Source organism: Erpetoichthys calabaricus, chromosome 8 (assembly GCF_900747795.2).
Source record: "Erpetoichthys calabaricus chromosome 8, fErpCal1.3, whole genome shotgun sequence".
NCBI classification, from domain to species: Eukaryota; Metazoa; Chordata; class Cladistia; order Polypteriformes; family Polypteridae; genus Erpetoichthys; species Erpetoichthys calabaricus.
Window position 1 is genome coordinate 98963056 of NC_041401.2, and position 16708 is coordinate 98979763.

At 37.6% G+C, this 16708-nt stretch overlaps 1 protein-coding gene across 1 annotated transcript in view; it reads left to right on the forward strand.

Moving 5' to 3' along the window:
• Nucleotides 1–2321: 2321 nt before the first annotated feature.
• bckdk (branched chain ketoacid dehydrogenase kinase) overlaps nt 2322–16708 on the forward strand; it is a 41654-nt gene continuing 27267 nt past the window's right edge. Inside the window, exons 1-4 of the mRNA XM_051930790.1 lie at nt 2322–2691; nt 6541–6609; nt 8903–9013; nt 12434–12481. Coding sequence (XP_051786750.1) covers nt 2461–2691; nt 6541–6609; nt 8903–9013; nt 12434–12481 — 459 coding nt within the window. The 5' untranslated portion in view covers nt 2322–2460. The remainder of the gene's footprint in view (nt 2692–6540; nt 6610–8902; nt 9014–12433; nt 12482–16708) is intronic.

Consider the following 16708-nt stretch of genomic DNA (forward strand, 5'->3'; position numbering starts at 1 on the left):
AATCCCAGCCAGCACAGAGCGCAAGGCAGGAACAAATCCCAGGCAGCATGCCAGCCCAGCGCAGGACACACACATACACCAAGCACACACTAGGGACATGTTAGGATCTCCAATGCACCTAACCTGCATGTCTTTGGACTGTGGGAAGAAACCGGAGAACCCGAAGGAAACCCACGCAAACGCGAGGAAAACATGCAAACACCACGCAGGGAGGAGCCGGGAAATTAACCCGGGTCTCCTTATTGTGAGGCAGCAGTGTGATAAAGATGTATCTAATGAAAATATGTGTCTTGTTTCATGTGTATGATGAAATGGTAGATCTAGCTAACGTAGTTTCATTAGTTGTATTAGCTATATTATGTTACAATAGGTAAACTGCAGGTCTTGTACTTTGAACGTTAGGTGATATACGTGTATCAAGTCTTATTTGCGCATGCTTCGAGATAAATGATTAGTATGGGCTGCTCTTACGGTAAACAAGAATAAATGTTTCTGGCAAAGACAGATTTTTTTTTAAATTACTATAAATATGGATAGCTGCCTGCTCTTTGTTTCCAGTGCATTAGTAGATCTTCATGCCGGCGTCTGTATAAATCGATGAAGAGTCTACAGCGTCGTCATTAACAAGGCTAACATGAGGTGAAGTAATTGACAGTGCTGATAAAAGTAAACACACGACATATCTCAGTGACATTTGGCTTTACCTCCCCTTCATCATCTCACGTGCACTTTTAAACAAGCTTCAAGGTGTCGTTTTGAAACATTTGTGCGTCAAAAGCTCAGCGTCTCATTTCCAATGCACGTGATGATGTGGATGTGTAGCGCCAGTTCGTATCAGTATAGTTATTGCAGAATTTAGTGACAGTTAGTGATGGACCAATCGCATTTCCACGAGGTGTAGTCTAGTTTGGTTGAAGAGTTTAATTCAAATACTGATATATGCTGGTTTTACATTGGAATTAGAATATGAATGTACATTATGCAGATTAAATTCCCGATTAGAAGTCTAACACCAACCAGGTTTTCAAGGAGCATTGCCGCATAATCGGAACTATCAATCAAACGCATCAGGCAACGGCAATCTGCAATCCCCAGACAGATGCTGACCAGGTTTGTTATTGAACACGAGACCTGGCGCTGTCCGACTGGCGTAATTGTTCAAGCCACCGTTACGCATACATTTACTTCTAAACAACGGTAATCCGTGCTAGCGCCTAACATAACTAGTCAACGTTGATCCGATTACTGCAGAATAATTACTTGCTAAGCGTATGTCGATTTACAATTGCCAATTATAATTTTTGACTTCAAAGGTGTATATCACAACTTCATAGAGATTCGGTATTCGTCCACAATGCTCTAAGAGTTTACTGTTAAAATGTGCTGTTAATACAAATGGCCAGGAGGTGTCCCTAGAGAGGTGAGTGTCAGATCACTGATCATGCATAATATGCACTCACCTATCAAAAACTCCATTATGGAAGGTGAACTAGCCAGTGTGGCGAGAGAAATGCAAAATGGAAAATGCGCGGCTGCAGCGCCATGTGCGCGTGCCAGGAATTCGCCTCCCCGCCCTTCTCGCCGATTGGTCAACTGCTCACCTTGGGTCCACCTCAGGGGTAGGCAACGTCAGTCCTGGAGAGCCGCAGTGGTTGCAGGTTTTTGTTCCAACCCAGTTTCTTAATGAGCAATAAATTATTGCTGATGAAACACTTATTGCTTAAGTGATAGTTTGATGCTTCATTTTAGTGGTCTCGCTTGTTAAGTCTCCCCGCCCTTAATTGCTTATTTCAATCTTAAACAACTGCATTCAGTGTGTTAATGGCTCCTTATTTAGTAATAAGATGTAAAAGACAAAGCAGCCAGAAGTTCTCCATCTAGCTTCATTTATTTTCTGATAATTTTGACCATACCTCCCAGCTTGAGTTCCACACCCACTGTGGAACCCCACTGTCCTTTATGATTTTTACATATAAGCATATACTTCTTTTGCAAAACTACTGATATGACTACAGCAACGCGGCTGTACGACAATTCCCGTACTTTTATTTTCAACGTAATAATAATAATAACACATTGTATTTATATATGGCAGTTTCTTTTCCTGCATTCATAAGAAAAGGGGCAATTAATGACATTGAGAGTTTGGAAGACCATACATAATATGTACTCACCTATTAAAAACTCCATTATGGAGGGTGAACTAGCCAGTGTGGCGAGAGAAAAGCAAAATGGAAAATGCGCGGCTGCCGCGCCATGTGCGCGTGCCAGGAATTCGCCTCACCGCCCTTCTCGCCGATTGGTCAACTGCTTACCTTGGGTCCACCTCTTTCAAATGTCAAACGGTTACAACGAAGAAACCAAGAAATCCTCTGCTGCCGCTGGCGAGATGGCAGTGCTGAGTGTTTACGTAAACGAATACTGGACACAATCAAAGAAGATACTTTAAAAAAAAAACGCATGCATTTGTATCTCTGGAATCGCTGGCAGACCTTAAGGATGCGATTTAGTGTGCCCAGGCGAGCAGCAGAGGTGCTCGGCTCTGCCTTCGGAAGAGGGACCTGCAGCCATGTTTCGGCTCGGTTCCGGTCCACATCGTCCATGACAGGTTACACAGAGCTGGCCCGGGAGCGCTCTAAAACTGTCACCTCATTTTACAATCAGTCTGCTATAGATGTATCCGCTGAAAAGGTAATTGGTTAATCGGGGGCCGCGTTAGGAGATGTCGGGGAGTGTTGGGAAAAGAAAGACCGTGGCGCTTCGAGGCCGTGTCATTGACAGGTCGAACTTGGATCACGTCTAACTGCCTGCATGCCACAGACCCGCGTGCACTCAGATTTGCGAAAGGTAGTGGCGCATGACGAGATGATAGCTTTTTGTCTGATAACAGATCAGTGGACAACGAAGGAGGTTAAAATAAGTGTAGCTTGAATCGTCTGAAGTTACGCCACCCGTTAGGCAATCGGGAAAAGAAAAACCGTATCAGTTTCCTATTAAAAATATTGAAACTTGCTTTTTAGAAAAAAAAAAAGTTTTCAAAGGTAAAGCCTGTTTTTATTGATAAGTTAACGTTGACATTTCGGGTAACTACTTTCTTTTAAGTCTTACTTGTTCATAGCTGTTTTACTTTCAGATTCGGAGTAGAGGAACAATTTTCAAAAGTTAGGCAAAACTGAAAATAAAGTTTATTACACTTTTACAAAGTTAAACAAAACTGAAAACTCCATCCTAACAGTTTCAAGTTAAGCAAAAAAAAATTGTTCACAGGAAGACTGTAGGTTTATGGGTTATTTATAGAAGTGGTGATTGTGTTATTGCAGTCAAGCCAAGTGGCTCAGATGCATAATCAAAAAGTCTCAAAGATGTACTGTATTGTCACTTCCCACCACATACACACTCTGTGACCTTCAACAAATCAGCTAACCAGCTAGCATTCCAGCTTCCATAATTTGGCCAACAATAACTTAGAGAAAGGTGCTATGTAAAATCAATTTATATTTAATATTTGAAAGAAGTTCCTGTTGGACAGTTTAATGGTGCAGAAGGTGGAACTTGAACTCAGGGTGATTCTTTACATAGATGTGAAGAGTTTGTATGTGCTCCCCATGTTTGTGTACACATCGTCAAGGAACAGTCCAAGACATGGTTTCAGGATGATTGGTGATTCGGCATTAGCCCATTGTCAGTGAGTGTTCTTGCAATGAAGTGATGTCCTATCCAGAACATGGTTTTGCTTTATAGCAAGTGAAGGTAGAATAAGCTGTGGCTTTCCCCAACACTGTACCTAAGGAAACAGTTGATTGACCGAATTGATAGAAGTAGTTGTTTTGTGTTATGAAACCATAAATACCAGCATTAAATCAATTTTCTAACATGCTACTTTGTTTCAGGAATGTGTGAAATCAGTACTTGTCCTAGTAGTATTGGGCGCAAGGCAGGAGCCAAACCTTGATAAGTGTCGGTCAGTCGCCGGGCACAACCACACATGCACCCACACTGACTTATACAGGGCTAATTTGAATTACCAAAATCAGCCTCACGTGGCTGTTGGGATATTTGGAGGAAAACTAACACAGGCATTGGAACATCTTTGGATCTGTGAGGTGCTAGCCCTACTGACTGTGATACAAAAGTTTTAACTATATCTTTCAACAATTGCTTTAATTTTGCAGTACAGGATGATACTTTAAAGGGCTGTTTATCTATTAATAAATGAAATTGTAGATGCACAGTATCATTGCAGAAATTTGCTCAAGTGGCACCCCTCTCAGTTGTGCATTTTCACTTGGAGATGCTAAATGCAAGCTCACAGGATTCATGACAGGATTCTTCTGACAGCAAGAGCATCTTCTTTTTGCAGTGGACTCTCTCCATTTTAGCCTCATTACACAGGCTACTGTGTTATTGAATATCTTGTTAATCAAGATGTTATCACAAGATATCTTGATATTGTCTTGTTAATCAAGATATTATCTTCTTATCAGTTTTCTGAAACCTCTGTTTCTATTATATGGTCATGAAAAGCAAAAGTTTATCCCAGCATAGTGAGTTCAAGACAAGAAAGAAAAGCTGAATTGGGTGGCAGGTATTTGCTTGGAATCACCAATTCTCACTTACAGCTTATAAAGAAAGGTCCTAAAATCATCAAACTGGATCTGTCCAGTGTACTGTTTTTGGTTTGCACACAAACTCTTCTGACTGCACCTTTGGCATCTGGCATTGTCTTGATGACTCGACCCATTAGCCAAGAATTGCGAGGTGTATTTTTATCCACAATTAAAACAACGTCTCCTGGTTCAAAATTTCTTCTTGGTGCAAGCCATTTTTGACATTCCTGATGTACTGGCAAATACTCTTTAGTCCATCTTTTCCAAAACAAATCAGCCATGTATTGAATTTGTTTCCAGTGTCTTTTAGGGTATGGTTCATTTTCTGAAACGAGTTCAGGTGGCATTTCAGGTTGAGTGTCCATCAACAGTAAGTGATTGGGAGTGAGTGGTTCCGGATCATTAGAGTCGTTTGAATTTTCTGTAAGGGGTCTGTTATTGAGTATTGATTCCACTTTGCACATCATTTTGATCATCGATTATTTGTTGGTTTAGTGTCGAATCTAAGATCTTTCTTATACTTCTGATTTGTCTTTCCCACACTCCACCTTGATGAGAGGCTGATGGTGAGTTAAAAGTCCATTTGATTTGTTTTTGCATCATTGCGTTATTGATTTTTTTGTGTTCCAAATTTTTTGTGGCTTCTCGTAGCTCTCTTTCTGCTCCAACAAAATTTGTTCCATTGTCTGAGAGCATGATTTTAACCTGACCTCTTCTACTCTTAAATCTGCTTATGGCTTGAATACAGGAATCTGTGTCTAAATTATTGCCAATCTCTATGTGTGTGGCTCTAGTTGTTAAACAGGTGAAGATTACTCCATACCTTTTGACTAAGCTTCGTCCTCTTTTGACAAAAAAGGGACCAAAATAATTGACTCCAACATTAGTGAAAGGTGGTTTGTTGGGTGCTAGGTGATCTTCTGGCAAATCTGCCATTTTTTGCTCACCTGCTTTCGCATTGTATCTTCTATATCTGTTCTGTTGAAACAATACACAAACAGAAATTCCATAAGGTCTTTTGGCCTGGGTGACAGTAGGTGTAACCACTTTGTCTCCTTAAATGAATACTCCACCCAAAAATTATACAGATTTTTTTCATTTTGCTTATCACATATAGTTGGTCATGGTGGCCAAGAAATATTTTAATCTCATGTTTTTGTGGAGAAATTAATTACTGAATATTAAAACTGAACAGGGTTGATAGCTGATCAGTGCTGGACAGTGGCAAACAACGTGAAAAATGCCAATGAAAAAAAGAAAACAAATTCTCTTGTAATTCATTTTGCATAAGCTGTATATCCAATATACATTTGTACAGTGAAAACATCCAAAATGTATGCATTTTTGCTAAAATATTAGTAACAGGTACTAACTGAAAGCACTGCATTTATTGTCAACAGGAAAGACATCATTCCCATAATGCTGTGTGTTTATATTAAAGACAGGATTCTTCACCAGTGGATGAGGGGAAGAGGCAGATCTTCAGTTTTATTTTCCCTCCATTTAAGTACTTCATCCTGACCTTCAGTACTTGTAGATTATTTTTTAACATATCAATCTCAGCACATTAATACAAATGGTATGCTTTGAAGTCGTAAAAAATAATCCATTGCTTTTTATACAATGCTCCCATCATACACTTAAAATGGTAAACATAAGATAATGAAATTTAAAATGAGCTAGCATTAGCCATCTTTAAAGGCACTGCTTTTATTTGAAATATTTATTGTAAAGTAATGAACTATAACCATTTAAGATTCTCTATTTTTAAGACTGATTTAAAAATTTAATTAGCTAGTAATCTGGGAAGTTGCACTATCAGGGTCTAGATGGACTGGACAAAACTCGTCTCTGTACGAAACTACACAAGCATGCACTTGTCCAACAGGCCAATGAGGTTAATTGGAATTTAACTGTTCCTTTGCTTTTCCAGCCTTCTGTTCGCCTCACTCCTACCACTATGCTGTATTCTGGGAAGTCGCCAGATGGGAGCCACATCCTTGTAAGTAGCTTTTTTTAAGCTTAGTAAAGTGCTATATAAAATAATTCCTTGTGTTGTGTTCATCTACATATGGAAGACAAAGGTGGAGATTAACCCCTTGTTAAGAAAATATCAATAAGGTCTAACATTTGTCCGGCTTGTAATTCTATTCTAACCATATCCCCAAAGCCATAACGTTACATTTCTAAACTTTTTATCTTGACAGATTGGAATTACCCTTCAACAGTTTTTTTTCTTTTATTAATAATAGTTTGATTCAATTGTTTGGCTAGTCTGTTTGGCATAGTCTTGACAGTTGAAACTATATCCAGTCATCTGAACTGATTTATAGTTTCTTACTATCTCCTATAATCTAAGGGCATTTCACTATCAGAGATGGTTATAAACACCAATTGGTTAGGTTCACTTTCCTCTAAAACATTTCTGATTTGGTTAGCAATGGTATGCTTGTGTTATTCCCACTTTGGTGCTTTGTTCCTGGATTTGTAATCTTAAATTGTGATTTTTATTTTGTGAATTTGTTGTTTTTCTTGTGTGGGTGTGTTTGTGTGTGCCCTGCGGTGGGTTGGCACCCTGCCTGGGATTGGTTCCTGCCTTGTGCCAGCTGGGATTGGCTCCAGCAGACCCCCGTGACCCTGTGTTTGGATTCAGCAGGTTGGAAAATGGATGGATGGATGTTTTCAGGTCAAAAAAAATTTTATATTAGATAAATGTCACCTGAGGCCACTCCAGAATTGTGTGTTTACTTATTTTTATCCATTCTGATGTGCACTATCTTCTATATTTTGGATGATTAGCTTTCTGCACGACACAACTATGATTCTACTTTAGGTCATAGTGAGGATATGTTTACATTCTCTGTAAGAATTTTCTAAACAGAAAATTCGTATTTCCTTCAATTATGACATATCATCCAAATCCCAAGGCAACAAAGCATCCCACAGTAACACACTATTATTATATTTGATTTCTGGCACAATGTTTTTATTGGGGCAGCACGGTGGCACAGTGGGTAGTGCTGCTGCCTCGCAGTTGGGAGACCTGGGGACCTGGGTTCGCTTCCCGGGTCCTCCCTGCGTGGAGTTTGCATGTTCTCCCCATGTCTGCGTGGGTTTCCTCCCACAGTCCAAAGACATGCAGGTTAGGTGGATTGGCGATTCTAAATTGGCCCTAGTGTGTGCTTGGTGTGTGGGTGTGTTTGTGTGTGTCCTGCGGTGGGTTGGCACTCTGCCCGGGATTGGTTCCTGCCTTGTGCCCTGTGTTGGCTGGGATTGGCTCCAGCAGACCCCCGTGACCCTGTGTTCGGATTCAGCGGGTTGGAAAATGGATGGATGGATGGATGGGTTGGAAAATGGATGGATGGATGTTTTTATTGTGTTTGCTTTACACTGTGCATAACGTGGTCCATGCCATCCAAAAAAGTCCACTTTTATCTCCTCTGTCCATAGAACATTTTCACAAAACACCTGTGTATCATCCAGTAGCTGCCTGGCAAATGAGAGACAAACATATATATTCTTCTTGGTTAACAGTAGTTTTTGCTTTGCCACTCTCCATTGAAGCCCATATTACCCAGGTGAATTTATGAGACAAGAAATCTGCTGTTCTTTAAATGTTTTTCAGGATCGTTTGTGTCATTCTGGAATGTTTTTATGCCCTATGCCCTTGGAGTAAATTTGGTAGGCTGGCAACTCTGAATAGATTTATTACTGTTCCAAATGTTTTCCATTTGGACATTCTGGCTCTCACTGTACCTTGATGGACTCCAAGATCCTTAGAAATAGCCCTGTGTTATTTTTCAGACTGATAGATATCAACTACATTTTTCATATCAACTACATTTTTCTGATCTCATTGGAAGTATCATTTAATTGTGGCATTACTGTATATGGCTGGAGAATTGTTTTGCTGACAACTTGACATGATGTTAAGTCAGGTTTACACTGAGCAGGACTGAATATAATCAAGCCTGGCTGTGTTCTGTAAGGTGACGTGACCCCAAATGTCTTTTCACACAGTGTTGGATAACTTTGGTTTTATTATTAAATAATTTAAAAATAAAGCATGTGTTATTTGTTCAGTGACACATCCTTTGTCTAATGTTACATTTTAATTTAAGGACCCAAAAATATTCCTTGTTAAAGTTTTCAATAATAGAGTAAAAAAAGGAATATGTTTTCATTGCAGTGTAAGCTGTTTAAGACAAAGTTACTCTTTTAAATGCTTGAGATGACAAGAACATGGCGATCTCTGTCTGTTGTGGATTTAACCTCACTTTTTCCATGTCTTGTAGAGCAGTGCCAGGTACCTCCATATGGAACTACCCGTCAGAATTGCACATCGCATAAAAGGATTCCGTAGCCTGCCTTTCATTATAGGATGCAATCCAACAATACTCCAGGTGGTAAGTGCCCTGACATTTATTTTCTACAGAATGGTTACGCATCCACTGGTTAAATTTTAAGCTTTCTAGACTTTGAGGGTCAATATTTCTTTTGGGAGTTTTATAATGTTTTACAAACAACATTTATCCAAAAGGCAGGCATAGAAACATGAAAAACTAATTGACGTGTAACAAAAAACAGATTTGTCAACAAAATATTTTTGACTTAGGTCTGAAACTGATGATTAAAGTGGATGTAATTTCTTGTGAAAATATAAGGATGTAAGTGAGGAAGAAGACATACACTTGTGAACCATTTTCAAGTTTTATTTCTTTAATTTAAACTGAAAAAAACTGAAGAAGACTTAAAAACAGCTTGAGAGAGAAGTTAAAATCAATAAAATACCATTAATGGTATGCACCTTAAAGTGTTTTACAAAGCTAACAATGCTGCAATACATTATTAATTTAAGAACAAGACTCAAATTAAACATTCTATTGTAAAGACTTTTCACAGTTAAAATATATTGTCGCATCTTGTTCATTTAGAAGAATCCTTCTTTCAGCTGCTCCCGTCTGTCATAATCCAATTGGAAAGTGATTGTTGTGCTTTAGTTAAAATTAGGGAAACTTAAATTAATTTTACAAAGAATATCTGCAGTTTTATTAGAATCTAGCAGGCATTTATCAGTGTTGTCCTATTCGAACGTTTGTACCATTGTTAACATTTTGGTTATATTTAAATGATTACTTCATGTTACATTTTTTACCTTTTTTGTGCTCTCTTGTTGGGTGACAGAAGAGTTTTTTGACAAAACTGAATATTGTTTATTTTACAGATTTATAATATGTACATTGTAATACAACTTTAAAATCCCTATGCTAATAAAATGTGGTGGGGGGGGGGGTAACAAATAAAGAACCTACTATTAAAAACTAAAACCTTGATAAAGGACAATTCCAATCTGTATAGGTATTCATGGATAGGAATATATCAAGTAAAGAGAACATTGGGGTTAGACAAAATACAGATTTTTGCCCATGAATGTTCAAGCATTTTTATTTTTGCTGAAGTTTTTTGATTAACATATACCACAGTGTTGCTGCTGTCCTGTTCCCAGACAACTACAGCTGATTTATTCTCCATAAATGTTCTTTAGCTGGTCAATTTTGTTTATTTTTGTATAGCCCCCTTCCCTGAATACAGGCCAAGGGTGCTCTAACAACTATACAGCTATAATACAATTACATGATATGCACAGATTTCAAATTGAATAAGAAATAAACTGTAACAGTATATATCCAATAATATTATATTTGTAGTAAATCTTTGAATTATAATAGCTTTTGGCTTGAGAAATGGCTTCTTTTTTATCATTCCATATGACAATTATATGCAGTGATCTCAGATTTGTGATTACAGTATGTGCTTCACTTCACATGTGATTAAATATGCAGGTAGATTTGGTGGGAAAATGCCATTTTTTGCAGTTCTCAACTCATTTGAAACAATCAGCTTTGTTCTATGTAATAATATTTTGTGATGAACAGCATTCTAAGGTGCTTTATAAATACCTAAATATGGTAAATTTGCTTATATTTTTTTATTTGAATCATGGGAAGGTTAAATGACTTGCTCAAATACACTTAGTGAGTCAGTGGTAGAGAATGAGCTGGCAACTTTATGATTTTTTCCCCCTGTATTCAGTTTATATTCAGTGAATGGATTACTGACCCCTACTTCTTGTTTGTGCAACAACATTATGCCTGTATCCTTATAAAAGTTACAAGAGGTGAAGTATGGAGTTCAGAGTTCACCACAAGTGAAAAACATGAGCAAAACCAGGGAATATTGTAATTATGATGGTAACAGATGAGGTGCACTATTTAGCTATAACCTTATTGTCAAAGCTGTTTTAAAAATAATGATGATGAATGGGAACAAATATTGTTACATTTGGAGTACTAGAACAGAGCTTCTTCAGTATTCTACAGTAAGTATTTTTATTATTTAGCCATTCACTTCTGGGTTTAGTTGGCCTTACCTTCTTTTCCCAATTCAAAGAACAATAACATTTACAGACACCAAAGTAACATGATTCTGACAAGTCTTTGACTCATAGGGGCCCTCCTGCTAGCATAGGATTTTGAGTATTCTGTGTCCAACAGTAATATGGAACCCCTAACGCTTTTTATAGTAAGTAAAAGAGATGTCAATTAATTATTTTGGTTTGTAAGGCAGACCGTTTTATTTGGAGGCCAAGAGATTACTGTATGTTGAAAACTACTAAGTCTAGGTTCACACCCCACAATCGAATCAGTTTGTCATCCCACTGCAGTCACAAATATGTACCTGTAAATAGTCTACTGCAGTGTGCATATACTTTGAGATGGGAACATACTCAATATAGAATGCTTGTTTATATAATTTATACTGGTGCCCAACTCTCATTTTTATACTGTGCAGTGTTTTACCATAATAATTTCAGGATATTTTTTAAGTGTTCTTTTTTGTCAGAGTGGTTGGTTAAATTAATCCTGAACAGCAGGGTCTCCAGTCTATGAGAGGTGTGTTTCTATGGCAACCTAAGAGCAGGGCTACAAAAAGGAGAGGAGCTCTGTCCCAGATTTGAGGCAGCCTCCTTCTTGGCTCTCTTTTTGTTTACATCCTACTTCATCTGAACTTTTACCCAATTTTTTTCCACGTCTTCAATAAAATGTCTTCCAGCTCTGTGGGTAGTCATAACAACATGCAGTATTCCCACATCAAAATTGCCTTATTGTTAGATAGAAACTGAAGTCCTTCTAAATCTTGTCACTTTGTCAAGGACTTTGAGCACTGGAAGTGGAAGTTGTTCTATATTAAACATTAATAATATATAACAGCACAAAATATAAAAGTGGTGAAATATTCATTTTTAAAAGCATTCTTGTGTCAGTGTTGAAATAACTGTAAATGCCGACTGAGTGAAAGAGCCATTGGTGCTATTTTACTATAAAGAAATCTTTTTAATTATGAAATTGTGCAATACACTAATTCCCACACACCACAGAAATCCAGCTGATTATTGCATTTTATATATATATATATATATATATATATATATATATATATATATATATATATATATATATATATATATATTCCTCCCACAAAGATATTTTAGACTTTTTGATCAGCCTTAATTTCAATTATGTTGTCTTTTGCTTACTTAGAACATTTATGAGCACCTCCAAAGTAAAAAGGAACTCGTATGACACTGAAGTTATTTTTCATTTATTTATTTATTTTAAATAGAAGGGTGGTGAATATGCTGCTGAGACTTGTAGGGAACAAACTTGTAAAACAGCATAGCTCCTTTCTGCTAAAACTAGATTAGATCTAAGCACTACTTTGGCAATAATGGCAGGTATTATAATTGTTGCCTCAATTTCTTTCAGCATGAACTTTACATTCGGGCCTTCCACATGTTGTCAGACTTCCCACCTGTAAGTAACTTGTTCTATGTTTGCATTTTGCAGTAGGGACAATAGAGTGATGCCTAATAGAAAACCTTTTCATTTCAGCAGTTATAAAAGATGTGTTGACCTTTTGATTTTCCATACTTTCTATTGTTTACAAATTATTGTGGCTTGTTGGCTTTTGCCTGAGAGAATACCACAGTGGATTTCACATGAGTCTGAACTAAACAGAAAGATGAAAGAATTGGGTAATGGATGTTGCAAGCAACCATTTCTAGTAATGCCAAACAACCTAAAACAACATAGCATCTTTCTTGTGGAATATCTTTAGTGTTCACCCTACATTTCCATCACCTTGCAATAAATGATTAATAATTTTTATCAAATAATAGTACATTTGGAAAACCTTACAGATAAGAAAGTAAACAATATAGTTGAGCTTGTGTGAGACAACAAAAGTATTTGTTAATTTTGTTTTTAATATTGTGCTAATCATAGTATAGTGTACAGTGAAATTCTCACTTGCCTGTCTAAATAACATGCAACTCGCTATCATTTTTGGGTGCCTTGATCAGCAGCAAATATAACTAGTCAAACGTACACCTGACCTTAATCTCTGGTTTCTTCCTTTCTCAAAAGTAATTTTTTCAACAAGTATGTACTATATGTACACTACCAGTCAAAAGTTTGGAAACACCCGGAAATTTTCATGCTTTTGATAGAAATTAAAACCTTTTCTTACAAGATACCATTAAATTTAATAGAGTTTTCCTCTCATTGCCACCTTCTTCCAATGACCAGTCTCCCCACACCATCCCTACTAATCAAGAACTCCTACCATGTCAACTGGAATGGCCAGTGACAAGTCTACCTCTGACCATCAGTGTACACTGTCCATAACTGAAGACCTAGTAAGGAGACAACTGAGGAAACAACTCACAGGAAAAGCTGCAGGACCAGATGGAGTCCGTCTATGAGTTCTTAAGGCCTGTGATGACCAACTTTGCGGTGTCCTCTGTCACCTATTCAGTCTGTCCCTAAGGTTTTAGAAAGTGTTACTGATGTGGAAAACAACCTGCATTGTTCCTGTTCCAAAGAAGGCAGGCAACTCTTTACTTAATGACTACAAACCTGTGGCACTTACATCTCGCATCATGAAGACCTTTGAGAGACTGGTCCTACACTTCATTAGTCCTTTTGTGGTAGACCACCTGGACCTACTGCAGTTTGTCTATCGGACAAAGACTGGAGTGGAGAATGCAATTATCTATCTGCTCCACAAGTTTTATTCTCTTCTGGAGAAAGCTGGCAGCACTGTGAGGATTATGTTTTTTGATTTCTTCAGTACCACCCAGCCATCTTTGTTATGGGGTAAAATCAGAAATATGCAGGTGGATGAGCCTATGCTGTCCTGGATAGTGGACTATCTGCCAGGCAGACCACAGTTTGTGAGACTCAAGGACTGTGAGCAACACCGGAGCACCACAAGGAACGTTCTTGTTTCATTTTCTCCTCACTCTGTAAACCTCAAACTATAAATATAACACCAGGCCATGTCACTTGCAGAAATTCTCAGATAATTCTGCACTTATGAGTTGTATTTATAAAGGGAATGAGACAGAGTATAGGAGTCAGGTGGAAAAGTTTGTTTCTTGGTGCAAACAAAATTGTCTGCATAAAAACAACAAAACCAAAGAACTGGTTGTTGACTTTCACCACACCAAGGAGCTTCTATTTCCGGTCACTATTCAAGGTGTGGATGTAGAGTACTTGGATGACAACATTAATGACAGGTTGGACTGGTCTCAGAACACAGAGGAACCTTATAAGAAGGGGCAGAACAGGCTCTTTCTCCTTAAGAGACTGCGTTCCTTTAATGTGGGAAGTGACATCCTTCAAATCTTCTATAACTCTGTGACGGCCAGTGTGTTTTTCTACGCTGTGGTGTGCTGGGCTGGTAACATCACTTCAAGAGAGGCCCACCAAATCAACAAGCTAATCAAAAGGGCAAGCTCAGTTATAGGATGCAGTCTGGACCCCCAAGAGGTAGCAGCAAAACAGAGAATTAAAACTAAATTGAGTGCCATTATAAACAATGCTGCACATCCTCTCTCTGGCACACTAACACTGAGTACTTTCAGCCAATGAATTATTCAGCAGAAGTGTGTCAAGAAATGCTACTGAGGCTCCTTTTATACCAACAGCAATACATCTGCATAATGACTCACTGTGACTGTGACAACCAAGTCATTGCTTTTCTTTCTTTTGCATTTTCTTGCTTTATAGTCATATGGTGTGTGTTCTGTTCAAAGTATGTGTATATTTATTTATGTATGTATTTATTTATTTAAAGTGCTTCTGTAAAAAAAAACAAATTTCCCCTTGGGGACAAAAAGTTATTTCTATCTATCTATCTGTATTTCTATCTACAGTATATCTGTTTATCTAAGATTATGTCTGATTTACTGGGTGAACGTAAACAATTGTCCAGTGGTAGTATAATAATTAGTGCTGATTATGGATAACATGGATATAAATATTTATACATTGAGTTATTCTGGCCAAATCTGAAAACAAATTAGATTTATGGTACTTATTGATGATTGGAAAGCTGATTGGAATACTGCTGCTGATATTCCTCATTGAGAAATTATTGCTGTCATGTAACATGTATTAAAAAAAAATCCTCCAATACCATCACATTCTAAACTTCAAATATAATGTAACCACACATGTTTAAAAAAAATAGTGAACATTGTACATATTCTGCATCAATTTCTTTTCTAACTTTCCTTATTCAGTTCAGGGTGTTGGGATTCTGGTAGTTTGAGTGCATGTCATGCACCGACCCTGAAAGAGGCACAGGCCATTATGAGTCAGACACACACAATGCTCACACAAGGTCAGTTTAGTCTTTAGCCTATGCAGTGAAACTAAAGGACCTGAAAAAAAACTATATGGACATGAGAAGAATTTAAATCTAGGATTATAGAATCAGTATAGAATCAGTAAAGGAAAAAAGGATCACAGTGTAATCCAGCAAGTTTTACAATTTTCATTAGTTTATAATACTTATTTTATAGCTTGTACTTACTTTTTTCTCTTTTCTGTCTTCTGTAAAGGTATTTTGAAAGCAATATCTTGACATTAACCTCCTTTGATATAATACTATTAACTTAGTAGATCTTTACAGACACGAAAGCAGAATTTGTCACGTGCTGTCCTCCACATATTAAAGTATATGCATTGTGATTAACTTGACCTGCTAACTACTGTATTAGTAAAACTAAACATGTACTTTTGAACATACAGTGAGGGAAATAAGTATGGAATGCATCAACATTTTGTTCAGTAAGTATATTTCCAGTGTGGCTATTCGCATGAATTTCTCACCAGATATTGGTATTAACTCAAGAAATCCACACATATAAATAATTCACAACATTAAAGGCCACAAATTAAGGTATGTGTAATAAATTGGAATGACGCTGGGAAAAAGTATTGAACACGCTAATTTAATACTTAATGAAGAAGCCTTTGTTTGTAATGACAGCTTCAAGACACTTCTGTATGAAGAAACCAATCACCTGCAGTACTTGTATGTGATTTTGACACATTCTTCTAAAGTGATTGTCTTTAAATCTAAAAGATTCTGGGGGGGCCCTCTTGTGAACCCTGATCTTTAGTTCTTTCCACAAATGTTCAATTGGATTTATGTCAGGTGATTGACTGGGTCATTCTAACAACTTGATTTTCTCTGAAACCAATTGAGAGTTTCCTTTGCTGTATGTTTTGGATCACTGTCCTGCTGGAAGGTCCACCCACATCTCATCCTCATCCTGGTTGTTGGCAGCAGATTCATTTCAAGAATCTCTCGGTCCCATTCATAGTTCCTTCAATTACATAAAGTCTGTCAGTACCATGAGATGAGAAACAGCCCCACACCATTTTGCCTCCACCTCCAAACGTCACTGTTGATATAGTGTTTTTCAGGTGATGTGCAGTGCCATTTCTCCTCCAAACTTGGTATGGAGTACAACAGACAAAAACAGACTATATTCTCCCAGTATTTCATAGGCTTGTCCAAATGTTGTGTAACAAACTTTAAATGAGCTTCAATGTGTCTTTTCTTCAGTAATGGAGTCTTGCAGGGTGAGTGCATGCACCTAGGGAGTGTATTGCCTATTGTATTCTCTGTAACAACTGTACCTGCTGCCTCCAAGTCTTTCTGGAGCTCTTTCCAAGTAGGCCTTA